This window comes from Oryx dammah, unplaced genomic scaffold (genome assembly GCF_014754425.2).
Source record: "Oryx dammah isolate SB20612 unplaced genomic scaffold, SCBI_Odam_1.1 HiC_scaffold_17, whole genome shotgun sequence".
Classification (NCBI taxonomy): Eukaryota; Metazoa; Chordata; class Mammalia; order Artiodactyla; family Bovidae; genus Oryx; species Oryx dammah.
The window spans coordinates 52,013,909-52,040,623 of record NW_024070201.1 but is presented as its reverse complement, the minus strand read 5'-3'; the positions used below and the strand labels follow the sequence as shown (position 1 = coordinate 52,040,623).

Sequence of the window (26,715 nt, the reverse complement as noted above, 5' to 3'; positions counted from 1 at the left end):
GAGGCCACAGGTGCCCTCCTGGTCTCCCGAGGGAGTGAAGACGCAGAACGTCTTCCCGTTCAGGTCTTAGAAACCTGGGCAGATAAGTGATCACAGGGAGCCTCTATGCTCCAAGGGATCAGCCTGAAAAAGAGAGGGAGAGGGAGAGAGAGAATGATTGACATGGGGAGACCAAGCTGCTTCGGTGAGCAAGGCCCCATAGCTTTATTTTCAAAAAGGACTTTTATACCTTTCCCACAAATGATGTTGTGTACATTATCTTCTGACCTTGGAGGCCTGTGAAACATTTTAAGACCCTCTTTTGATAAAGGCTGCTCAACCAGAAATTTTATTTTCCCTTGAAGTGTTTTTTTCTTTATATTTCTAATCTATGTCAGCCTCAGAAAGTATCAAACAAAGTTACATTTCTCACTGAGCAAAGGTGCAGTAAGTTACAACGAAGAAAGAACCAATTAGCTCAAAAGTCTGATGTGGTTAGTTTCAAGGCTACTATTTTGTTTTCTTACACTCCAACTATGTTAACTAACACACTCCCAGGTGCACAGTGGATAAGAGATATGGGAACTTAGCAACAAGCATTGGCCCAATAATGAAATCCTATACTAGCACTACTCTAATAATTTTTAACTGTTTGAAAGGCTTTATGTTTTAGGCTTCCCGTGCCTCTCACACTTGGGGGCCTGTAAACAATCACATGCATAGTTGTAAAAGTCCGGGTAAGGCAAGTTAGAGAGCCATCAGAGGGGTTTGAGCTGAAACATCCCTTTTATATGCAGGAGACTGTTAACTGGAGCTCTAAGTTAACTTCTTCCAGAGAAACGTGGTCGGGGATAGGCCCCCTGTAATGTCAGAAGAATAGGCGGAAAGCATAGTGCAGTAAGGCAGGCAGACTCTGGTTTTAGGGGTAGATGCTCGAGAAAGCCCAGAGGGGGTTTCCTCAAGTCCTGATCTTGCCTTTGCGTTTTGTCAGGCCCCCTTCCTCATGACCTTTGCCACGGGCGGGATTCCCCACGCTAGCTCCCAGCACTTGGACAAGTTCAGGGGCAGATGACTCCAGGCACAATTAAGATACAATTAAAATAATGTCATCGGCAGCTACTATCACTCCCACTTAGAGCCCAACATCTATCAACTATCCCCCAGCTACATTTATTTTCTTGAATTTTATCCCTCTTCTAGCCCCCTAAACTGTGAACTCTGAGAGCAGCAATAGCGGGAAGTTTTGTCTGATGCTTTGAAGTCCTAAACCATGTTCATTTCTCATCAAGAACTATCCTAATAAATGAACTTCATCTCTTATAGGAGTCATGCCATCAGAAACATTAAGTACCATTATTGAAGATCACTGACATTGAGCACCTCATTTTCTCCTTCAGAGGTAATGCTTTCTGGACAAGCAAAGAAAGGATGAACAGAGCTGCAAAGCTGGAGAAGGTAAGTGACCTATAATTCTGCTGCTTGGCTCGATTCCTCTAGAACAATGAGTCTGTAGAGCTTCATGCGTGATCAGAAGGATGTAAGTGCTTTTGTTATTAAAAATAAAACAGTCCACCTACATCTTCCTTTGTGCTATGACACCTGCTTGTAACCTCATACTTGGATGAGTGGCAAGTCATTTGAAAAGCTGAGCCTGCTGACTTTCACTCTGAGATAAGAGTCCTACATACAGCCAGGACTTGCTGATCAGGGAGCATGCAGGCACACTGCCTTTCCTAGGGATGGGAAGAAGAGATATCACAGACCCGACCCTCTCATTTTACAGATGGAGACCTGAGGCCCAGAGAGTACAGATGACATGTCTAAGGTCCCAAAGCAAGCCAGTGGAAGAGCCAAGATGACATCATAGTCTCTCAACTCACCGTCCAATGCTCTTTCGAATGCAGTAGCTATGGCAAGAGGTTCATTTTGCTCTTTGGAGAGTGAGAAATGAAAACAGGTAGGGAGCAGAATATTAGATGTTTTGTTCCTCTGCAGACTTCAGTAACCTCTGTTATCCTGGCCTCCACTGTCCTGGCTGTGATTGCCTTCTATGGTAGCCTTCTATGCAAAGTAGGGTCCTAAGCAAATTACTTTTTACTTGGCTCAGAGTTCATACCAGGGGTGGAGCAGTCCCCTTGCACATGGCTCAGGATCTCTTGGTCTGTAAACAGGCGGAAGGCAATCTGCTCACACTCCTGCTTGGTCCCACATTCAAACAAACACCCAAACAAGCCCTCATTCTCCAGAGCAGCCAAATCAGAGTACCCACAGGGCCCGCAGTGCAAGATCCAGGGGCGGGACCAGCAGGCAGCCTCCAAGGGGCTCTGGTTGAGGTAGATGCCTAGGTCGACCCTCCGTTTCTTATTGGTTGGGTGTGAGTACAAGAGCCATGATTCTGACAGGGTTCCAGCTTCCGGCTCTGGCCTCACTGAGCTGCACAGCAGAGAACTCTGCTGAATGGCAGGTGCATCTTTGCCAGCAAGATCCTGGCATCCACCTGGGATCTCCAGGGGCCGGAAACTCACCACACTGCCTTGGCAGCCATGAGGGGGTTCATAGAGCTGATGGCTCAGGACTGGTTTCTGAAAGCATTCACCATGGTCAGTGCTGAGGGCCTCTGCCCGGCACCTGTTTGGTGTCCGGGCACTGCAGTACAGCACGGGGTGGCCGGCCTTCCTGATCACCTCTGCCACTTCACATTCCACTGTCACCATGGGCTTGATAAGCCTGCCATGGTGCCATGTGGCTCCTAGGTCATCGCTATAGATCATCAGGGAATGAGGCCTAGCTTTATATGGCAGCCGAAAGCAAAAGAACCAGAATGGGATGTAGTAGGCGTACGCAGGGATGATGAGCCTCCCCGACTGCAGCTGGATGCCATGACCTGGCCCCACAGCAAAAGTGGCCCAGTGTGTCACCTCTGGGCCAATGACCTCCTCAGTCAGGTCCCTCACATCACTCCATGAATAGCCAGCATCCTGGCTGCATATGAAGCAGAGGCGTGCAGCATTCCTGCCTGACATAATCTGTTGACGCTCAGTGACATGGCCTCGCACACAGATGAAGAACAGGTACACATAGCCACTCTTCCGCTCCCACACAGGACAGGGGTTCATGGTCCGGTGTCCAGGTAATGTGGCTTTCAGCAGGGACTTCAGGGGTTCCCACTAGACAAGGGGAAGGGAGAAAGCAGGAGTGAAAGACTCATAGGAAGACATGAGGCTCATTAAAAGCATTAGTGCTTCTCAGTTCAGTTCAGTTCAGTCACTCAGTCATATCCAACTCTTTGCAATCCCATGGACTGTAGCATGCCAGGCTTCCCTGTTCATTACCAACTCACAGACCTTGTTCAAACTCATCTATTGAGTCAGTGATGCCATCCAACCATCTCATCCTCTGTTGCCCCCTCCTCCTGTCTTCCAAAATCTTTCCCAGCATCAGGGTCTTTTCCAATGAGTCAGATCTTCATATCAGGTGGCCAAAGTATTGAGTTTCAGCTTCAGCATCAGTCCTTCCAATGAATATTCAGGACTGATTTCCTTCAGAATTGACTAGTCTGATCTCCTTGCAGTCCAAGAGACTCTCAAGAGTCTTCTGTAACACCACAGTTCAAAAGCATCAATTCTTCACTGCTCAGCCTTCTTTATGGTCCAGCTCTCACATCCATACAGTGACTACTAGAAAAACCATAACTGACAAGATGAACTTTCGTTGGCAAAGTAATGTCTCTGCTTTTGAATAGGCTGTCTTGGTTTGTCATAGCTTTTCTTCTATGCTCCTCTATGCAAGGAGAAAACATCTCTTAATTTCAATGCTTCAGTCACCATCTGTAGTGATTCCAAAAAAATAAAATCTGTCACTGTTTCCATTGTTTCCCATCTATTTGCCATGAAGTGATGGGAGGACCAGATGCCATGATCTTAGTTTTTTGAATGCTGAGCTTGAAGCCAGCTTTTTTCACTCTCCTCTCATTTTCATCAAGAGGCTCGTTAGTTCCTCTTCACTTTCTGCCATAAGGGTGGTATCATCTGCGTATCTGAAACTGATATTTCTCCCGGCAATCCTGATTCCAGCTTGTGCCTCACCCAGCCTGGCACTTCACATGATGTACTCTGCATATAAGTTAAATAAGCAGGGTGACAATATACATCCGTGACGTACTCCTTTACCAATCTGAAACCAGTCCTTCCATGTCCGGTTCTAATTGTTGCTTCTTGACCCACAGGAGGCAGGTAAGGTGGTCTGGTATTCCCATCTCTTGAAGAATTTTCCACAGCCTGTTGTGATGTACACAAAGGCTTTGGTGTAATCAATAAAGGAGAAGTAGATGTTTTTCTGGCATTCTCTTGATTTTTTGATGATCCAACGGATGTTGGCAATTTGATCTCTGGTTCCTCTGCCTTTTCTAGATCCAGCTTGAACATCTGGAAGTTCGTGGTTCATGTGTTGTTGATGCCTGGCTTGGAGAATTTTGAGCATTACTTTGCTAGAGTGTGAGATGAGTGCAATTTGCGATAGTTTGAACATTCCTTTCTTTGGGATTGGAATGAAAACTGACCATTTCCAGTCCTGTGGCCACTGCTGAGTTTTCCAAATTTTCTGACATACTGAGTGCAGCACTTTCACAGCATCATCTTTTAGGATTTGAAATACCTCAGCTGGAATTCCATCACCTCCACTAGCTTTGTAGTGATGCTTCGTAAGGCCCACTTGACTTCGCATTCCAAGTTGTCTAGCTCTAGATGAGTTATCACACCATTGTGGTTATCTGGGTCATGAAGATCTTTTTTGTGTAGTTCTTCTGTGTATTCTTGCCACCTCTTCTTAACATCTTCTGCTTCTGTTAGGTCCATACCATTTCTGACCTTCATTGTGCCCATCTTTGCATGAAATGTTCCCTTGGTATCTCGAATTTTCTTGAAGAGATCTGTAGTCTTTCCCATTCTATTGTTTTCCTCTATTTCTTTGCACTGATCACTGAGGAAGGCTTTCTTATCTCTCCTTATTGTTTGGAACTCTGCATTCAAATGGGTATATCTTTCCTTTTCTCCTTTGTCTTTCGCTTCTCCTTTCTAAGCTATTTGTAAGGCCTCCTCAGACAACCATTTTGCCTTTTTGCATTTCTTTTTCTTGGGGATAGTCTTGATCACTGCCTCCTGTACAATGTCACAAACTCCGTCCATAGTTCTTCAAGCACTTTATCACACCTAATCCCTTGAATCTATTTGTCACTTCCACTGTATAATTACAAGGTATTTGATTTAGGTCATACCTGAATGATCTAGTGACTTTCCCTACTTTCTTTAAGTCTAAATTTGGCAATAAGGAGTTCATGATCTGTGCCACAGTCACTCCCGTTCTTGTTTTTGCTGACTGTATAGAGCTTATCCATCTTTAGCTGCAAAGAACATAATCAATCTGATTTCAGTATTGACCATCTGGTGATGTCCATGTGTAGAGTCATCTCTTATGTTGTTGGAAGAGGGTGTTTGCTATGACCAGTGCGTTCTCTTGGCAAAACTCTGTTAACCTTTGCCCTCCTTCATCTTGTACTCCAAGGCCAAACTTGCCTGTTACTCCAGGTATCTCTTGATGGTATCTCTGCTTTTGCATTCCAGCCCCCTATGATGGAGAGGGCATCTTTTTTGGGTGTTAGTTCTAGAAGGTCTTGCAGGTCTTCATAGAACCATTCAACTTCAGCTTCTTCGGCATTAGTGGTGAGGCCACAGACTTGGATTATTGTGATATTGAATGGTTTGCCTTGGAAACAAACAGAGATCATTCTGTCATTTTTGAAACTGCACCCAAGTAATGCATTTCGGACTCTTTTGTGACTCTGAGGGCTACTCCATTTCCTCGAAGGGATTCTTGCCCACAGTAGTAGATATAATGGTCATCTGAGTTAAATTTGCCCATTCCAGTTCATTTTAGTTCGCTGATTTCTAAAATGTCAATGTTCATCCTTGCTATCTCCTATTTGACCACTTCCAATTTACCTTGATTAATGGGCCTAACATTCCAGGTTCCTATGCAATACTGTTCTTTACAGCATTGGACTTTATTTCCATCACCAGTCACATCCACAATTGGGCATTGCGTTCACTTTGGCTCAGCTTCTTCATTCTTTCTGGAGTTATTTCTCCACTCTTCTCCAATAGCATATTGGGCACCTACTGACCTGGGGAGTTCATCTTTCAGTGCCATATCTTTTTGCCTTTTCATACTGTTCATAGGGTTCCCAAGGCAAGAATACTGAAGTGGTTTGCCATTTCCTTCTCCAGTGGACCACGTTTTGTCAGAACTCTCCACCATGACCCATCTTGGGTGGCCCTACATGGCATGGCTCATAGTTTCATTGAGTTAGACAAGGCTGTGATCCATGTGATCAGTTTGATTAGTTTTCTGTGACAGTGGTTTTCATTCTGTCTGCCCTCTGATGGATAAGGATTGTCTGTTTAGTCAAAGCTATGGTTTTTCCAATAGTCATATATGGATGTCAGAGTTGGACCATAAAGAAGGCTGAGCACCAAGGAATTGATGCTTTTGAACTGTGGTATTGGAGAAGACACTTGAGAGTCCCTTGGGTAGCAAGGAGATCAAACCAGTCAATCTTAAAGGAAATAAACCCTAAATATTCATTGGAAGGACTGATGCTGAAGCTTCAATACTTTGCCCACCTGATGCGAACAGCCAACTCACTGGAAAAGACCCTGATGCTGAGAAAGACTGAAGGCTGGAGGAGAAGGGGGTGACAGAGGATGAGATGAATGGATAGCATCATCAACTCAATGGACATGAGTTTGAGCAAACTCTAGGAGACAGTGAAGGACAGAGAAGCCTGGCATGCAGCAGTCCATGGGGTCACAAAGAGTTGTACACAACTGAGTAACTGAACAACAACAACAACCACATAACTCAGCAATTCAACTTTTAGGTCTGTACAAAAAATAATTGAAAGAACAGTTCTGAAGAGACATTTACATGCACCTCCTTGTTCCATAGCAGCATTATTCACAATAACCAAAAGGTGGGAGCAACTCAAATGTCCACCAGCTGATGAGTGGATAAGATAAAAGGGATGAATGGCTAAACAAACTGGATAAATGAAATAATAGATTAACATACAATAGATTATTACTCAGCCTTTAAAAGAAATCCCGACATATTCTACAACATGGATTAACCTTGAGGATATTATTCTGTGAAATAAGCCAATCACAGAAAGACAAAATATTGCATGATTCCACTTACATGAAACATCTAAACAAACTCAGAAACAAAGTAGAGTATTAATCTCTAGGGGATTGAGGAGGGGAAATTAGTTGTTGTTCAGTGAGTATAAAGTTACAGTTATGCACTAATGAATACATTCTAGAGACCTTCTACACAACAATGTAATACAGTTAACAATACTGCAATGTATAATTAAAATGGTTATGATGGAGGGATTTCCCTGGTGGTCCAGTGGCCAAGACTCCTAGCTCCCAATGCAGGGGTCCTGATCCTTGGTCAGGGAAATAGATCCCATGTGCCACAACTAGTAGTTCACATGTTGCAACTAAAGATGCCACCTGCCACAACCAAGACCCTGTATGGCCAAATAAAAAATGATTACGATGGAAAATATTACATTAGGTGCATATTACCATAATTAAAAATGTTTTTAAAAGAACAAAAAAAATCCGAAAAGGTCTTGAAGGTTTTAGCTGACAATCTATTTAACATTTAAGCAGCTATCAAAAAATAAATGCTACTTCACTGTAGACTGCATTAAAAGGATACCAGATGGGATAGCCGCCTCACTGCTGAGCTGGTCAATCTATCCCTGGGGTCATAAGTTCAGTTATGAGTACCATACTTTGCAAAAAGACAGTGATCTTCCATGCCAGGTCCCAAGGACTGTAATCACAGTTTTCAAAGGACCAGAAATCAAATCAAGACTGTGGCCTATGGAGCTGCTAAAAGATAAAAGACCTGGAGGGTGTGGATACTGCTTTCAGATACATCAAAGAGCAGTTCTCCACACTAAGGACTTTATAATGTACAGATGGACTTCCCCATAAGGCATAACAAGAACAACAGGTAATTACAGACAAGTACAGAGGATTTCCTTTCAAAAAATAAGTTAACAGTTGCCACAGAATTAAGTTTCTCATTTGAGGAGTTGTGTATGTAGATCCTTAATAGAAGATGACTAATATTGAGTTCCTACTATGGAACTGCTACTATTAATTATATTTCACAGACAGTGAAACAGAAGAGTCAAGTATTCACAGTCACAGTCAATAAATGATAGGTCTTGCCTGACTCCAAAGCCATGCTCTTAACCACTAAGCTATTAGTAGCAACCAATGGAATACAGAAGATTTCTATATTGGGAAAGAAGCTGGGCTGATAATTCTTCCAATTTTAAGATTCTACAATTAAGTAAACAAGAGAATGAATGTGAATAAAATAAAGTGAAGAGAGAATGAGTTAAAGTGGACACATTTGTGACTGGATGTGACTACTGGATAGTGAGGTTATGTAACAGGTATGGTGATAAAAAAAACTTAACTGCCCAACTGTCTGTGGCAAAAACCAGAGCAACATAACCACAGGTACTGCCTGTCCGGGAGGAAACAAAAGAGCTAGAACTCCAAGTTGGGCTGAAGGACACCAGTGATATAAGCAGAGGTTCAACCCTGGGAGGCCATAAGACAGACACATGATAAGGTGTAAGAGCAGGGAATGGAAATTCCCTAAAGTAAAAAACTTCCCCAAGGGGAAATGTGAGTAAGGCATCAAAAGCAGCCAGGGCTTGCTTGTAAGGCCCACCTTCAGCAGAACAGTATTTGCACTGTAACAGCAAAGCATCCCTAAGGACATGATGTTTTAAAGGTGAGATTTCTGAGAGTAGAAAAAGCAGGGCAGGTTAAGCAGATTAAAATAACTCATAAAAAAACGTATGTATGTATGATTATGTGTGTATTTATTCAAATTCACTGTCTCACTTGATCCTCACTTCAGCCATCTCTGAGAGATAAAAGTCAACAAGAACAAAAATGGGTTCTAAACTAACCCTGTAGTTCACAGCCCCAAGGGCAGTAACTATTCTCTCCCCCATTAAAAACACAGTAAAAATGTGCTACCTAGGGACAAGCGCACCAACCCCAGTTCTCCATTTATTAAGTATGTGCCTAAGGCAAGTCACTTTACTTCTTATAAAATGGGGATAATAATATGTACCTCACATAAAGCATGGAGGAAGACAAGCAGAGGGAAGAGGGGGAAGAATACGGATGTTGTTTTCCTCCCCTATGTCTTTCGCTGAACAAGCTACCTACCTGTTGGAGCACCAGGATCCCTCATCAGCAAAACTGGACTAACAATGCTTACTGCTTTCAGTGACTTATGAGAATAAAAGAGAATGTGAATGAAAAGCACACCACATGTTGGTTGAACTGAATACACAAATCATGGAGGCCTCTATTCAGAGACTGGGTTTGAAGTTTGCTTTTACTGCTTTTTTATAGTTGTTTGACCCTGAGCAAATAGCAATCACTCTGAGCCTCAGTATCCTCATCTGTAAAATGTGACTGACAACAGTTCCTATGTCACAGAGTGGCTGTGAATTTCAATGTGCCCCCGGTAAACAGTAAGTATTCAATAAGGGAAAGCACAGCTTTTATTGCTTTTTTTCCCCCTCCTCAGCTCAGACTTCCCTGGTGGCTCAGATGGTAAAGCGTCTATCTACAATGTGATCTACCTGGGTTCAATCCCTGGGTTAGGAAGATCTCCTAGAAAAGGAAATGGCAACCCAGTCCAGTACTCTTGCCTTGAAAATCCCATGGACAGAGGAGCTTGGGGCAGGCTACTATCCATGGGGTCGCAAAGAGTCAGGCATGACTGAGCAACTTCACTTTCACTTTCTTTCACTTTCAGTTCAGACACAAGGCTTTTCCTGCACTGATAAAAAAGGCACAGACTCTGACATGCTCTGAACAATGCAGAAAATGAGACCCAGGCTCAGATCTGGGATAAGGAGTCACCTGTACTGATTGCCCAGTCCTCAACCCTCGCCTCAGCACCAGGTGGAGAGCATCCTCATCCTTGCTTGAGGAGCGCTTCTCTGCAAAGGCCAGGAAGGTGTGGGCAGGGGGCACGTAGATCAGGGCTGGGATCCGGTAGGTGACCCCTCGCTTGTCCTCCTGCTGGAACAGAGGGCTGCTGAAGGAGCACGATGTCACTTCTTCCATGACCTCTGCAAAGACAGGAGGGAGCTCAGTGTGTGTCCACATCCAAAGGCTCGCCTGGACACAAGTTCTGCTCTATCATTTATTTCACTTCTGGAGGTCACTGCGGGGCAAAGATGTACTTAAACATTTATTTTTTTTATACAAAAGTAACATCGTGATCTCAATAGCACAAAGCAAGTAATATGCACTCTCATATAACAAGTTTATATTCCAGGCTCTGTGGGAATCCTGTGTAGCCTGCGTCAAGTGTCTCTCCAGAGAGATTCTGTATGTACTTCTGCCGAGCATTCAGAGGTATTACCAGCCCAGATGGTTCCAATAGTCAATTTCCTGGCTTGGAGTTTTTAGGCAATTCAGGCAATATAAATATAAACCCAAATCCATATGAGAGAATGCCTCTGGTTCAGAATTCTCCGGGCAAACTTTTCCCTTCTCTTGGAGCCTAGAATAAGAAGCAATCTTCTTTGTCATCTCTGTCAGTAGTAAGATTTCTTTTTCCTACTCCACTTGATCAGAGGATATAGATTTTCAAGGTATCTGGCTTCATGCAGGGATGTCAGTTCCAACCAGAGTCTAACACAGGTGGGCCTATAGTTTCATTCACTGTAATAGCAGGTATATTAAAGCCCAAGCTTTGAGGTAAGCAAGACCAGCAAACATCTAGGGCAGCTGAGGTCATGTAACGGGGCTAACTTCTCCAGTTTTCAGTTTACTCTTGGTTTTTTGGCCCCTGGGGATTTCTCTTACTTTCTTGGAAATTCAACTATAAAAGGCTTTGTTATACTTATCCATCATTTTACAGGTTAGCTGGCTTGCTGTAATGCTGAAAATGGAAATCTCTAGGTATATTTCTCAGGTATTCAACTTCTCAGAGGCCCCAAAAGGGAAGCCAGACAGATAGAATCAAGCTTAGAATTATTATTTTTTCTCTCACCATTTGTTGTCCAAGCCTTGTCTTCCAAATCATTTGTAAAAATAATCAGGCTGTAAGAATGAGACCCACAAGGCCTTCTTCATTTATTTAATAAATATTTCTGAGTGCCCACTGGAAGTCAAGCTATAAGGTAAGTGCTGAGGAGACAGAAAGGGATCAGAGGTCCCTGCCCACACCCAGGTGAGGGGAACAGACATATATACATTGACAATTACAATATCATGTAGTAATTGCTACTTTAAGAGGTCAACATGAGAGCGTGCAGGAAAACAGAAAAAAAGCAACTGTTCAGATCAAGGCAGCAGTGGAGTTTTGAAAAGCTAATAAGTCAAGTGATCCCCTGTTTCATATTCTTATGCTCTGGGCCTGGGGCATTCAGATAGGCACACACCTTACTTCCTCACCTTCTTCAGCTCTACTCAGACATCATCCAATCAGTGAGGCCTTCCCTGACAACTCCCTTGTCCCTCTCTATCCCCCTTCCCTGCTCTGTTCTCCATGCCACCTATCATCACCCATATGTTACACTTATTTAATATGCTTTACAGAACAGAAGTTCCATAAAGGGCATGTACATGTCTGTTTTATTCACTGCTATGCTTCTACACCTAAAACCCTGCCTGGTAATTCATAGGCTTGACAAATATTCGTTGAATGTTTGAATGAATGGGTGAGTTGGATCTTAAAGGCTGAAAAGTGGGTTAGTCAACTGAAGGGTAAAAAGGAGAAGAGGGGAGGGAGTGGATATGAAAATCCTAAAGATCACAGAAGCACACTGTGAGCTGTGGGGACTCAAGAGTAATCCAGTATGACTACAGTGGAGCGCAAAAGCTGTGAATGAAGATGGCATTGAAGGGGTTGGGGGAGGGCAAATCCTGGGAGGCTTCCATACCTTATTAAGCTGTTTATCCCATGGGTAGGGAGCCACTCAACAGGTTTTGGCAGATGAATGCCAAGATCAAGTACACATTTCAGACCACTCTCTAAGGTAGCCTTCCAGACAATGAACTGAAGGGGAAAGTTGCACTGCTTTGGGCTACAGGTTCCTACTGTCAGTTAAGACAAGTTTGTCATTCGCAGCATATGAGTGATTTCTTTAGCATGTGAATTCACTCAGCATGTGAATAATTCAGTTCACTGGTTTCTAACCTCAAGTGAGAAGAATCACAGCTCACTATCCAAAAGGATGGGGAGGTGGCCTCCTAAGTCCAGAAGAAAAACCTCCCCTCACTCCAATTCTGGATTCTCAACTGTCTTCCTCACACCATACTTGAGCACACTTCTCTCTTAATTCAGGCTCTCCTGCCAGAGGGTCAGGCTGTGTAATGGTTTAGAAAATAAGATTTGGGCCAAGCCAGGACTACATGAACTTGGGCATGTAATTTAACTGCTGGACCCTCGTTTATAAAATTCAGTAGAATGGCTGAAAGAATTGAGGTAAAGAGTGTAAATGGCTGTTACAGAGCCCGTGACACAGTATGAGCTCAATATATGACAGCTGTTATTTTTGGACTGTCAATCACTATATATTCTAGCGTTACTCCTTGAAACCTGTGGAGAAGGAGGAGGAAGACAACCACAATTACAACTACCCTTCTTTAAAGTATTTAGACCCCTCTGCCCCTCTGGGAGAGGTCATATTTTAAATTCTTATAAGGATATGAGTTAATATCAACACTATTAATCATCAGCCAACACAATTATTGGTCAACATCAAAACAGAATGTTTCTGGGTCATAAGAATAAAGCACAGAACAAGCATAGGAATGGGCAGGGAGGACCAGGAAAAAAGAAAGGGACAGGGAGTTGATAGAACACATAAGGAGAAGCACAAGTTTTTACTGTGTGACCTTGCGCTAGTCACTTAATCCAGGTCTTGGATTGCTTGCTTATAAAATGTGAATGACAATAATACTTACCTAAGATGACTGAATGAAGAACCACTCAAAAGTGCTTCATAAACTTTAAGGCATTATGTAAGTAAAAGTATAAATTCAGAAGTCTTCACAATTTCTTTTATGGTTTTACTATCACTGTAACGATTAGTTAACAAATTACTAACTATGCTGAGCATGTTGATGGCAATGGTAACACACGTGGTGGCTGTGGCATCAATACCCAAACTATTTCACACAAACCATGTGCCAGGAGCTAGGGACAGAGGAAAATCAGATATAGTTCTTTTGCTTTTGAACTGTGCTTTGAACTGTGGGTTGGAGAAGACTCTTGAGAGTCCCTTGGACTGCAAGGAGATCCAACCAGTCAATCCTAAAGGAAATCAGTCCTGAATATTCATTGGAAGGACTAATGCTGAAGCTGAAATTCCTATACTTTGGCCACCTGATGCGAAGAACTGACTCATTGGAAAAGAACCTAATGCTGGGAAAGACTGAAGGCGGGAGAAGAGGACAACAGAGGATGAGATGGTTGGATGGCATCACCGACTTGATGGACATGAGTTTGACCAAACTCTAGGGGTTGGTGATGGACAGGAAAGCCTTGCCTGCTGCAGTCCATGGGGTCGCAAAGAGTGGGACAAAACTGAACTGACTAGAGTTGTTCATTTCAGCAGAGAACTCAACATTATTAACTATTGCTCCATATAATCACCTTTCAATCAAGATTTCCCTGCTCTCTTATTGGGAAGTATAGTGTAACAGGGACTTTAAGACTGACTTGGCTTTGACACTTACCAGCAAATCCAATTTACCACTGAGTCTCAGTTTCCTCACTTGCAAGGGAGATAATGCCACCTATTTCTCAAGCCTGAAGAACAATGTAATTCCACAGACTCCAATTAATCTAGTGCAGCAAGCAGCTTCCAGTGAACCCCAAGGAAGACCTCCCTATTTTATTCATGCCTAACAACTAATACTTAAGGAGCACTCATCATATGTTAGGTCTTTGAAGATCCTATGGTCCAAACTCCTCTCATGGTATACAATGGGATTCTCAGACCCACAGAGGGGAATAAACTCCTCTAAGGCCACTCAGTGAGTCAGTAACAAAACCTGGACCAAGGCCCAGGACTCATATAAGTTTTAGTTCTGGGCTATATGAAGCCTGTAGTCCCTCTCTAGTAAGAAGAGTTTTCCCAGTCTCAGTTCCCTTCCATCTCAAAACAAGTTAGGCTTCAGTTGAAGGAAAACAAAAACAGAGCTAGCCAAGAATACCTTCTGGTTGTGTCTGAGAGATTAGCCCATTGGGGTGTCTCTGACCCAATAGACTGGATTTCCTAAACCCAGAGTGCTGCCGAACCTGTCAGCACAGTCACTTCGCCTCACGTTTCGGGAGGCCCTCCAGTCTTCCAGCCACACTCACCTGCGCGGAACCCCGGCTCCTCCATTTCTCTCCGGCCGATTTGGGAGCTGGGTCAAGCACTCACGTCTCCGACACTGAAGCCCTGGGAAATGATCAAGCCCGGGGAGACAGGGGCAGGAGAGAAACTGCGGACACGGACACAAACCACGAAAAGTGAAGAAACACGGCGACAGAGACTTCGAGAGGCTGGCGGCGGGGCTGACACATTCGGGAAGCCGAGAAGAGCTGGTAAGATAGGAAGTCCAAGAAGCTCGGAAGCTGCAACCCGCCGGCGGTTGGGACCGGCAGTTGGCTGCGGCCTGGAGTCAGCCCCGCCCCCTCGGGGGCCGGCGCAGCCAAGGCCCCGGCCCTCCCTCCCCCGCCCAGTCCCTTAGCGGTCCAATCTGGTTCATTCCTCCTCTTTCTGGCCCCCAGTTCCGGCCCAGCGGTGGCTTGGAACTTGCCCCTCCCTCTCCCAGCACCCGACACCACCCGCTCCAGCTCAGGCCCAAGTTTAGTCTCCAACTGCTGCAAAGCTCCCTGGCTGCGACCCTCACCCTTCCATTCCGCCCACCTCCGTCTTCGGTCCCTTTTCCCCATGCCCTCCCCTATTGGTTGCCGGTCTGTTGATAGACATCACCGCCTAAAACTTCCCTAGACAACTTGGGAGTCGAGCGAGAAAGTTCCGGATCTCAAAGGGGACGCCACTAAAAGGTCCAGCGGTCCAAAGCATTGGGCAACCGACCCCTGACTGAAAAAAGTGAAGTCGCTTAGTCGTGTCCACTCTTTGCGACCCCATGGACACCAGGCTCCTCCGTCCATGGGATTTTCTAGGCAAGAGTACTGTAATGGGTTGCCATTTCCTTCTCCAGGGAACTTCCCGACCCAGGGATCGAACCCAGGTCTCCCACATTATAGACAGACGCTTTCCGTCTGAGCCACCACTTGATCTTAGCTAAAAGGCCAAGAAGCTTAGGAAAATATAAATTATATTTATATGTGTTATATATGTGTGTGTCTGTGTGTGCATGTACATATATTTTGAGTAACTGATAGTAAATTACAACCGCTGAACAAGTTAAAAGCCCATGTGTCCTTGTAGATGTGCACAATTGAATAAATAGAGAAGAAAGGACAGCCTTTCCTATAGTAAGATTCTAATTAATGAATGTAGACCATGCACAATCTGTTTGAACGCAGTATGGTTTATGCTAAATACCTGCTTTCCTTCTGAGTCTGGAATTTTGAAACATGCCAGGCAGAGTGCCCAGGTAACCTGCCCCAGTAAAAACTGTGAGTGCCGAGTTTCTAATGGGTAGGTTCTCTAGACAGAGACTAGGTTCACATGCTGCTTTGGTGATGTTGGGGAAAGTGTGCCTAGTGTGATCCTTCATGAGAGGGAGTGGGCATAAGAAAGCCTATGCAAGGATTTTTTCAGACACAGCCGGCAGTCTTCTCATGATCCGGTATGTGTCCTTATTACGTTGCTGAAATCAATGTTAGCCCTGAGTACACCTCTATGCCTAGTCCTCTGAGTACTTCTGATGCTGAGCAGGGCCCTATGGGGCTTCTAGGAATGGAGGTCTTTTTGTCCCCCATTTCTTATAAATAAGACTCCAGCCTCCATGGCCTGAGTTCCAAACGGCAGCACTGTTACTAATTAAACGTGGAACAGCCAGGAAACCACCTGAAGCAAGAATAAAGGGACCAAAGAGACTCATCAAGATTAGGAGACTGGACCACCTAAGACCCTGATAAAGAAAGCTGAGCGCTGAAGAACTGATGCTTTTGAACTGTGGTGTTGGAGAAGACTCTTGAGAATCCCTTGGACTGCAAGGAGATCCAACCAGTCCATCCTAAAGGAGATCAGTCCTGAGTGTTCATTGGAAGGACTGATGTTGAAGCTGAAACTCCAATACTTTGGCCACCTGATGCGAAAAGCTGACTCACTGGATGCTGGGAAAGATTGAGGGCAGGAGGTGAAGGAGACGACAGAGGATGAGATGGTTGGATGGCATCACCGACTCAATGGAAATGGGTTTGGGCAGACTCCAGGAGTTGGTGATGGACACGGAGGCCTGGCATGCTGCGGTTCATGGGGTCACAGGGAGCCGGACACAACTGAGTGACTGAACTGAACTGAACTGAAGACCCTGAAAGTGTAGTCCCTCAGTTGTCACCACCTTTGGGAACATGTGGATGGTAGCCGGCCAGGCTCCCCTATCCATGGGACTTTCCAGGCAAGAATAGTGGAGTGGGTTGCCATTTCTTCCAGGGGATCTTCTGGACTCAGTAATCAAACTCAGGCCTCCTCCACTGGGGGCAGATTCTTTACCATCTGAGCCACCAGGGAATCCCACCTAAGACCCTGCACATACCCTAATCTTGTCAGCAATTCTACCCTTTTGAAACTTTGCAGAACAAAGAATACAAGACTAGTACTGCCTCAATCCTTATCACATACTCCTTCCTGACTATGTAACCTCTAGCTAGGAAATCAAGAGATACTTGGGGTAACAGGCAAATTTGGCCTTGGAGTACAAAATGAAGCAGGGCAAAGGCTTAACAGAGTTTTGCCAAGAGAACGCACTGGTCATAGCAAACACCATCTTCCAACAACACAAAAGAAGACTCTACACATGGACATCACCAGATGGTCAATACTGAAATCAGATTGATTATATTCTTTGCAGCCAAAGATGGAGCTCTATACAGTCAGCAAAAACAAGACTGGGAGTTGACTGTGGCTCAGATCATGAACTTCTTATTGCCAAATTCAACTTTAAAAAGTAGGGAAAGTCACTAGATCATTAAGGTATGACCTAAATCAAATCCCTTATGCTTATACAGTGGAAGTGAGAAATAGATTCAAAGGATTAGATCTGATAGACAGAATGCCTGAAGAACTATGGACAGAGGTTCATGACATTCTACAGGAGGCAGTGATCAAGACTATCCCCAAGAAAAAGAAATGCAAAATGGCAAAATGGTTGTCTGAGAAGGCCTTAAAAAAATCTGAGAAAAGAAGAGAAGCTAAAGGTAAAGGAGAAAAGGAAAGATATACCCATTTGAATGCAGAGTTCCAAACAGTAACAAGGAGAGATAAGAAAGCCTTCCTCAGTCATCAATGCAAAGAAATAGAGGAAAACAATAGAATGGGAAAGACTACAGATCTCTTCAAGAAAATTCGAGATACCAAGGGAACATTTCATGCAAAGATGGGCACAATAAAGGACAGAAATGATATGGACCTAACAGAAGCAGATGTTAAGAGGTGGCAATACACAGAACTATACAAAAAAGATCTTCATGACCCAGATAACCACAATGGTGTGATAACTCACCTAGAGCCAGACAACTTGGAATGGAAAATCAAGTGGGCCTTACGAAGCATCACTACAAAGCTAGTGGAGGTGGTGGAATTCCAGCTGAGGTATTTCAAATCCTAAAAGATGATGCTGTGAAAGTGCTGCACTCAATATGCCAGCAAATTTGGAAAACTCAGCAGTGGCCACAGGACTGGAAATGGTCAGTTTTCATTCCAATCCCAAAGAAAGGCAATGCTAAGGAATGTTCAAACTACTGCAAATTGCACTCATCTCACACACTAGCAAAGTAATGCTCAAAATTCTCCGAGCCAGGCGTCAATAGTACGTGAACATGAACTTCCAGATGTTCAAGCTGGATCTAGAAAAGGCAGAGGAACCAGAGACGAAATGGCCAACATCCATCGGATCATTGAAAAGGCAAGGGAATACCAGAATAACATCTATTTCTGCTTTATTGATTACGCCAGTCTTTGACTGTGTAGATCACAGCAAACTGTGGAAAATTCTTTGAGATGGGAATATCAGACCACCTTACCTGCCTCCTGATAAATCTGTATGTAGGTCAAGAAGCAACAGCTAGAACCGACATGGAACAACAGACTGGTTTCAAATTGGGAAATGAGTACATCAAGGCTGTATATTGTCATGCTTATTTAACTTATATGCAGAGTACTTCATGCGAATTGCTGGGCTGGATGAAGCACAAGCTGGAATCAAGATTTCTGGGAGAAATATCAATAACCTCAGGTATGCAAATGACACCACTCATTGCAGAAAGTGAAGAGGAACTAAAGAGGGTCTTGATGAAAGTGAGAGGAGAGTGAAAAAGCTGGCTTAAAACTCAACATTCAGAAAACGAAGATCATGGCATCCAGTTCCCTCACTTCATGGCAAATAGATGGGAAACAATGGAAACAGTGAGAGACTTTATTTGGGGGGGTTTCCAAAATCACTGCAGATGGTGACTGCAACCATGAAATTAAAAGACACTTGCTCCTTGGAAGAAAAGCTATGACCAAACTAGACCGTATATTAGAAAGCAGAGACATTACTTTGCCAACAAAGGTCCGTATAGTCAAAGCTAATGTTTTTCCCGTAGGCATGTATAGATGTGTGAGTTGGACTATAATGAAAGCTGAGCACTGAAGAATTGATGCTTTTGAACTGTGGTGTTGGAGAAGACTCTTGAGAGTACCTCGGACAGCAAGGAGATCCAACCAGTCCGTCCTAAAGGAGATCATTCCTGAGTGTTCGTTGGAAGGAGTGATTTTGAAGCTGAAACTCCAATACTTTGGCCACCTGATGCAAAGAACTGACTCACTGGAAAAGACCCTGATGCCGAGAAAGATTGAAGACGGGAGGAGAAGGGGACAACAGAGGATGAGATGGTTGGATGGCATTACCAACTCAGTGGACATGAGTTTGAGTAAGCTCCAGGAGTTGGTGATGGACAGGGAAGCCTGGTATGTTGCAATCCGTGGGGTCACAAAGACAGACACGACTGAATGACTGAACTGAACTGAGCCAGGTGGCTCTGACCACAGTTCAATTCTTTAACCTACTGAGAAATCTTACCAGAAACATCAGGTGTACTTTCAACTCCTATAGTCTCATGCCAAACATCACAATCTCTGGACATGTGTCCCTCACCCTCATTCTTGTAGCTCATCATTCTGTGGAATGGACAGATGTCACCTGACTGGTGATATGGACAAATGGGACAGGTTGGACTAACTGTCATCAGGCAGTCTTTCCTAAAATAAGAAGTTTTCAATGATTCTAAATGAACTGGGGACTTCCTGGTGGTCCAGTGGTTAAGAATCTGCCTTCTAATCCAGGGGACACAAGTTCGATCCCTGGTCTGGAAAGATTCCACATGCTGCAGAGTGACTAAGCCCATGCCAAACTACTGAAGCTGGAGCGCCCTAGAGCCCATGCTTCTCAACAAGAGGAGCTACCATAATGAGAAGTCCGTGCACCACAACTAGAGAATAGCCCTCACTTGGAGCAACTAGAGAAAGCTTCAGTTCAGTTCAGTTCATTGGCTCAGTCGTGTCCGACTCTTTGTGACCCCATGAATTGCAGCATGCCAGGCCTCCCTGTCCATCACCAACTCCTGGGGTTTACTCAAACTCATGTCCATCGAGTTGGTGATGCCATCCAGCCATCTCATCCTCTGTCGTCCCCTTTTCCTCCTGCCCCCAATCCCTCCCAGCATCAGAGTCTTTTCCAATGAGTCAACTCTTCGCATGAGGTGGCCAAAGTACTGGAGTTTCAGCTTTAGCATCATTCGCAGCAACAAAGATCCAGCGCAACCAAAAACAAAATTTTTAAAGATTAAAATAAATGAATGAACTGGGAACCCAGAGGCCTACCAGGTGCCAAGAGGTTACATTACAGACACTGTCAATCTGTGTTCCCTGAATGATGTAGGTCCCACTTGGGAGGCCCCAACAATTAGAGACATCATATATGTCCCCAGGACTGTACTTCCTATGTGGGAGCCAGGCATGAACTTGCCTTCCTCCCTGAAAACATGGTGTCTTGAACCATAGGATCATGAACAACCTTCAAGTGTTTAAAGACATACCACCAGCAGATCAGGTAACCTTCAGGTGCCTGTGGATATGGCTCCAAAATGAGGCTTCCCTTGGTTACACAGGGGAACTTCCTGGAGGGGTGCCCTGCTCATTTATGCACTTCTGCAGGAGGTTAAGGCACTGGCACCCCACTCCAGTACTCTTGCCTGGAAAATCCCATGGACAGAGGAGCCTGGTGGGCTGCAGTCCATGGGGTCATGAAGAGTCGGACATGACTGAGCAACTTCACTTCACTTTTCACTTTCATGCATTGGAGAAGGAAATAGCAACCCACTCCAGTGTTCTTGCCTGGAGAATCCCAGGGACCAGGGAGCCTGGTGTGTGCCGTCTATGGGGTCGCACAGAGTCGGAGATGACTGAAGCGACGCAGCAGCAGTAGCAGCAGCAGCAGGAGGTTATCTCTATCATGAGAGTCATCCTATTGGAAATGTTGATATGAAATTCATTCCCAACTTCAGCTGAAGTCATCAGTAATACACCTCAGCCCTGGAAAGTGTTCAAGTGAACCTCAACTCACTGGCCACTGTGGTTATGAATTATAGAATTGCTCTTCTTTGTAGGCCAAGATAGAGTCTGCCATGGCTAATATAACCTACTGTACTTGGATGAATGCCACAGGCAAGGGACAAAGGTCAATAACAGAAACTGGAGCATACCACCTGGTCTCCAAGGTAGATCATAATGGCTTATGATGGTTGTTTTGGTGGTTGTTTTTCCAGCTTGTTGGGTCCAGGCCCTTGGGTGTGGTTGAGGCCATTTCTGCAGATTGGTCTCATCCTGTTGCTTGGATGTATACTCAGATAGTATCCTTAATTAAATGCTGTATGAGACCGTTAGAATAGATTTGGTTCCATCTCTATCAGATTAATTAGAGTGACCGATGAGATTGGCAAACTCACAAAATTTATCAGAAACCATCTGTACAACGTATAATAGAGTTTGGAAGAGAAATAACTGTTTAGCACGGCGGCCTGGGAGGTCTTCATACAGAAGATTTCATTTTGATATGAGCTATGAATGAAGAGTCAGACCAAGTGTGCCTATTTTACAGATGAGGGACCTGAGGCACAGAAGTTAAGTAACTTGGGACTTCCCCGGTAGTCCAGTGGTCTGCCCGGCAATGCAGGGGATATGAGTTTGATCCTTGGTCCAGGAAGATCCCACATCCTGCAGAGCAACTAAGCCTGTGAGCCACGACTACTGAGCCAGCACTCTAGAGACCATAAGCTGGAACTACTGAGCCTGCTTGCTGCAGCTCCTGAAGACTGCACACCCTAGAGCCCATGCTCTGCAACAAGAGAACCATGGCAAATAAGAAGCGCATGCACCAAAACAGAGAGCCCGTGCGCCACAACGAAGAGCCTGTAGAGCGGGAAAAAAAAAAAAAAAAGGTTAAATAACTTGCCAAGCTTACTCAGCTAGGAAGTGAAAAGTCAGGATTGGAGTCAAGTCACCTCCAAATACAAAGATTGCTACTAAACTTCACTGCTTCAGGCATTAAACTGAGACCACTAAAGAATTGAGAGAGATTTGGCATTAGCTTTAGGTATTTTTCTAAAGTTGACCTAATGATCCAGAGTTGGTGATTATGTGTTTAGAGACGTCTGGTGAAAAGCCCTCGGACTTTGTATGAGCCAGTCTTTAAAAATGAAATATTTCAGATAAATAATAATGTTTAAAGAATAATAAAATGAATAACCATGAACCCACTTCCACCTTAAAAAATTTGTAACACTGACATAACTGAAGTCTCTTGGAAACTTAATCATACCCTACTTCCTGCATTCCCAGAAGTGACTAACAATCCTGAATTTGCTATTTACTCTTGTTGTGCATTTTCTTCACACATGCATCCATTAACAATATATGATAGTATTATTTTACATGTTTTTAAACTTTATATATGGCATTTGGTTGAGGATTCCCAAGATTCAGATTCATCCAGAGATTGTTAAAACTATTGCCAAAATCTTTGCTCTCTGTACACTAATGCCAAACAGAAATACAGAGACAAGAGTTAGGGAGGAGAAACAAAGAGTGGCTTTATTACTTTGCCAAGCAAAAGTGGCTGTCACCTCAAGAATTCTAACCCCCTCCCTGGTGAGTTCAGTTCAGTTAAGTCACTTGGTCGTGTCTGACTCTGTGATCCCATGGACTGCAGCAGGCAAAGCTTCCCTGTCTATCACCAACCCCCAGAGTTTGGTCAAACTCTTGTCCATTGAGTCGGTAACACCATCCAACCATCTCATCCTCTGTTGTCCCCTTCTCATGCAAAGAGTTGACTCATTGGAAAAGACTCTGCTGCTGGGAGGGATTGGGGGCAGGAGAAGGGGACGACCGAGGATGAGATGGATTGCATCACTGACTCGATGGACGCGAGTCTGAGTGAACTCTGTGAGTTGGTGATGAACAGGGAGGCCTGGTGTGCGGCCATTCATGGGGTCGCAGTCGGACACGACTGAGCAACTGAGTTGAACTGAACTGTTTTTCTGGAACTCTCTTGCTTTTTCAATGATAGCAAACCCAGCAGTTAGTGGGATTTAAGGAACCTAGAACAGTTTGAGATAGTTATTCTGGGCCACTTTCCTTTGAGAGGAAGGCTCCAGGGGTGCCTCTTTTCCAAAAGTCATGATCTAGGACTATGTCAAATCAACAAGAAAATCTAGGTAGCTAAATCAGAATTAAATGTGAATATTCTAGGCCTCCTTTCAGTTAAGCTGGCACCCAGAGGATGTAGCAACCAGGTTGGCCTGTAAATGCTGTTTAGACAAAGAAAACATGCCTAGCCAAGGTCATGGCATATATTAAAATTTCAAAATAAATCTATACAACAATCTTCAATCCCTCTCATTCTTATCATTACTCAGTAAGCTGCTATAATAGTTAATTGTAAGGTCAACCTGCCTTGGACAGATACTTGTGTCAACTTAACTGGACAATCCCCAGGTATTACATTATTCTGGGTATGTCTGAGGGTGTTTCTGGATGAGATTTCTATTTGAGTCAATAAAGCAGACTTTCCTCTCCAGTGTAGGTGGGCCTTATTCAATCTGTTGGAGGCCTGAATAGAATAAAAGTCAAGGTAAGGGAGAATTCACTGTCTCTGCCTGACTGCTTTCAAGCTAGGTAAGTCTTCTGCTTCTGGAATGGAACTCATACCACTGGTTTCCATCAAGGGCCCAATGAGTCAGTAGCTTTGCTTCAGGCAGCCAGTTGGGGAATACCTTTCCTCCGAAGGAGTAGCTGTCCCCCTTTTCATGTTAAGACTAAGATGTGATGGGGCTGGCTGCATCCCAGAATATGCCATTTCCTCTTGGCTAGGGGACTGCTGGGCTCCTTCTGTTAGTTGTCAAGTCTGAGTTAATACGGCCCCAAATGGGCTCTTAGACCGGAGTTAAGAGGCTTCCATGGGTCAGATATTTAGTTTCAGCAACAGCTCTGTAGTAGCCTAACAGTTGTCCACCTTTTAAAAGATGTACTTGGCACCTGAAAAGTATACTATCGTATTGGGAAATGGCCTGAGTACTCCAGCTGTCACCAAGTTTCCAACTGAAACTGTGGTTTTCCTTTCTTTCTTCTTAGGAGTCTCTATTATTTTTGTTAGACTACCCAAGAGGAGACAGGGGTCACTTCCCTCTATGCAGCGGTAGTCCTAGAATGGGAGACTTAAGAGCATTCACAGTTCAGTCAAACGTACATTTGATCTCAATAACACTTTGAGGCAAAATTGATAAAGTTAGTACGTTGAATCTGTTTAGAGGCTTCCCCTACAGCTCATTTTAATTTTCCCTTCCCATTGCAAACTGTGTCCAAACCTGTCAGTGGATATGTGCTAAGTCGCTTCAGTCGTGTCTGACTCTTAGTGACCCTGTGGACTCTAGCCCATCAGGTTCCTCTGTCCATGGAATTTTCCAGGCAAGAATACTGGAGTGGGTTGTCATTCCCTCCTCCAGATGATCTTCCCAACTCAAGGATTGAACCCACGTCTCTTACATCTCCTGCATTGGCTGACAAGTTCTTTACCACTAGCACCACCTGCGAAGTCCCAAACCTCACAAGCTGAATTCCGGTACTTTCCTCCCATCACAGGAACCCAAACCATGTAGTTTAAAATAGGTCACAGCCAACTGAGAGACTATGCTTTCTCCCATCCAGGAGTGTGGGGACATCACAGGAGTGAGAGAGGCTAACCTACAGTGACACCACTTATTTCAGCTTTGGGGAAGCCATTACTCATCAGTCAGCCATACTGCCTTCAACTGGGGCCACAGACTTGCTTGTCTCATTGTCAAAACATCCTTTCATTCTCCTGCTCTGAAAACTGAGCTACAACCAGTCAGACAGTGTGTTTCAATCTCACCTCTTGTTGCTTAGCCTCAAAACATTCATTAACATGTAGGACAACGAGAGGCCCTTATTCCCCTCCTCACATGGCAGCAGTTGCTACCAGGCCCCCGGTTATCCTCTCATATCACTTGGCCCATGACCTTCCTCTTCTGGAAAGCCTTGTCTGTCAGGATCCCATCCTTGTTACCAAACTGTCAACAGTAGCCCATGAAAGGTTTCAAATTTTATCCTCCTTGCTAACAAGTTAACTTACTTTTTTCATGAAGACTGGCAGATGACATGAGACTTCTGGATCAGAGACAAAGAACTTTATTACTTATAATGCAGCAAACAGCAATGGACAGGTTTGTGCTAGTTCCCCATTCCCCTTCCCCAACAAAACTGACACAGGTAGGCCTAGATGGGTGCCTACATGTGCAGTAGGTTGTATCATAAGAAAAGAACCCAGAGCTTGGGGGGAGTCAACACTTTAGTGAACAGTAAGCAAACCTGCTCCGGGAGAGATATTACCTCCTCTCCCAAGGCTGCTCACTACCTAGAGAACACTGAGATTTGGCCCAGAAGAAGTGGCCGAGGTCTTTGCATTTACACGAAGAACTTGCAGGGATGTGCTCATGGCTTGTGGCAGACTGCCTTTCCCAACACTCATTCCCCAGGGGGTCACCTTTGACAGCATTATACACAAAATCCAGGGCAATAAGAGCCTGGATACTGAATACTATTTGATATTAATGAATTGTTTCCCAGAGCAGTTTGTCAGTCACAGGGAAATCTCCCCCAAAGAGCCAAAGCTCCCTTACAGAAGCCAAGATCCACTGCAAAAAATTTGGAGTTTTACTGTTGTCTCCGAATGGATCTAAGAGTGGCATGATAAGAAGCAGGAGGGAGCTGGCTGCAAGACAATCCAACATCTGCCATCCCTCCTCACCCAAGCAAACCAAAGTTTCTAACAATTCACCTGGTTTTTGTTCACAGAAGTAGGGAATTTCCCTCTTTTCACTCTTGTGTAGATGTGTGTCTCTGTAACTGCTGTCTGAAAAGAAGTGAAATCTGCTGGCCACCAGGGAAGAGTATTAGTGTCCGTGGTTACAATGTAGCAAATCTGAAGCTGATTGCCAGATTAGTCAGAAATCCTCCTGCTCAGAGGAAAGTGAGCACCAACGCATACCTTCTGAGCAACTGTCTTTAAACCTACTTCCCAGTACTAGGAGCTTACAACCACCTCCCCAATGTTCATTAGCAGGCAATAGTAAGTACATTCAAAACATTCTGAGAAGGGGGTCACAGAGAACACCAGACTGTCATAAAAGTTCTATGGCATATAAAAAAAAGCTAATTCTTGAAGTATCTGTGGATAGCAGAGGAGTCACCTGAGCAAATGTGCTTTCGGGATGGATTGTTAAGTAATAACATTAGAGGCTGTCTGTGGGGACAGGGCACATTTTATTAAAAAAATTGTGATATTATTAACAGAGCTTCCCTGGTAGCTCAGCTGGCAAAGCCATCTGCAATGCAGGAGACCCTCTGCTGGAAAAGGCATAGGCTACCCACTCCAGTATTCCTGGGCTTCCCTGGTGGCTTCGCTGGTAAAGAATCCACCTGCAATGTAAGACACCTGGGTTTGTTCCCTGGGTTGGGAAGATTCCCGGGAGAAGGGAACTGCTACCCACTCCAGTATTCTGGCCTGGAGAATTCCATGGACTATATAGTCTATGGGGTTGCGAAGAGTTGGACAAGACTGAGTCACTTTCACTTTTCATTATTAGTAGAAGCTTCCCCAGATATTATAACTTTCATCAGGGAGAGAAGGTTTGGGTCAAGGGAAGCCAGGGGTGGTGATAAGAGAGTTGGTGTTAGAAAGCTCTAAATTGAGTAGGAACTTGGACCCAGAGAAAAATACAACTGTGGGTAGTCCAAGGAACTTTCGCATTTTCTTTCATTCCCTAAGGCTGTTCTGAAGCAAAAAGACTGTTTCTAAAAATATATGA

General features: G+C 44.3%; 1 protein-coding gene across 3 annotated transcripts; it reads right to left on the bottom strand.

Annotated features, from left to right (window-relative positions):
• Positions 1-346: 346 nt before the first annotated feature.
• Positions 347-14,759, bottom strand: NEU3 (neuraminidase 3). Of its 3 annotated transcripts, none has more exons than XM_040258841.1 (3): positions 14,473-14,759; positions 10,011-10,222; positions 347-3,146 (listed from the first exon to the last, which is right to left on the bottom strand). In XM_040258841.1, the coding sequence occupies exons 1-3, from the start codon at positions 14,495-14,497 to the stop codon at positions 2,067-2,069; spliced, it is 1,317 nt and encodes a 438-aa protein (XP_040114775.1). In that variant the 5' UTR covers positions 14,498-14,759; the 3' UTR covers positions 347-2,066. The 3 variants fall into 3 exon arrangements, with proteins under 3 accessions (XP_040114775.1, XP_040114776.1, XP_040114774.1); XM_040258842.1 differs by lacking the exon at positions 14,473-14,759 and adding an exon at positions 11,152-12,155; XM_040258840.1 differs by lacking the exon at positions 14,473-14,759 and having other exon boundaries at positions 10,011-11,141.
• Positions 14,760-26,715: the final 11,956 nt, after the last annotated feature.

Bases quoted from the DNA above. Each gene is read 5' to 3' on its own strand.
- NEU3 (XM_040258840.1), bottom strand. From the start codon at position 10,259: ATGTGGACACACACTGAGCTCCCTCCTGTCTTTGCAGAGGTCATGGAA. The intron at 3,147-10,010 runs GTGACTCCTTAT...CCCCTTGTCTAG, and splicing joins GGACTGGGCAATCAGTACAG to TGGGAACCCCTGAAGTCCCT.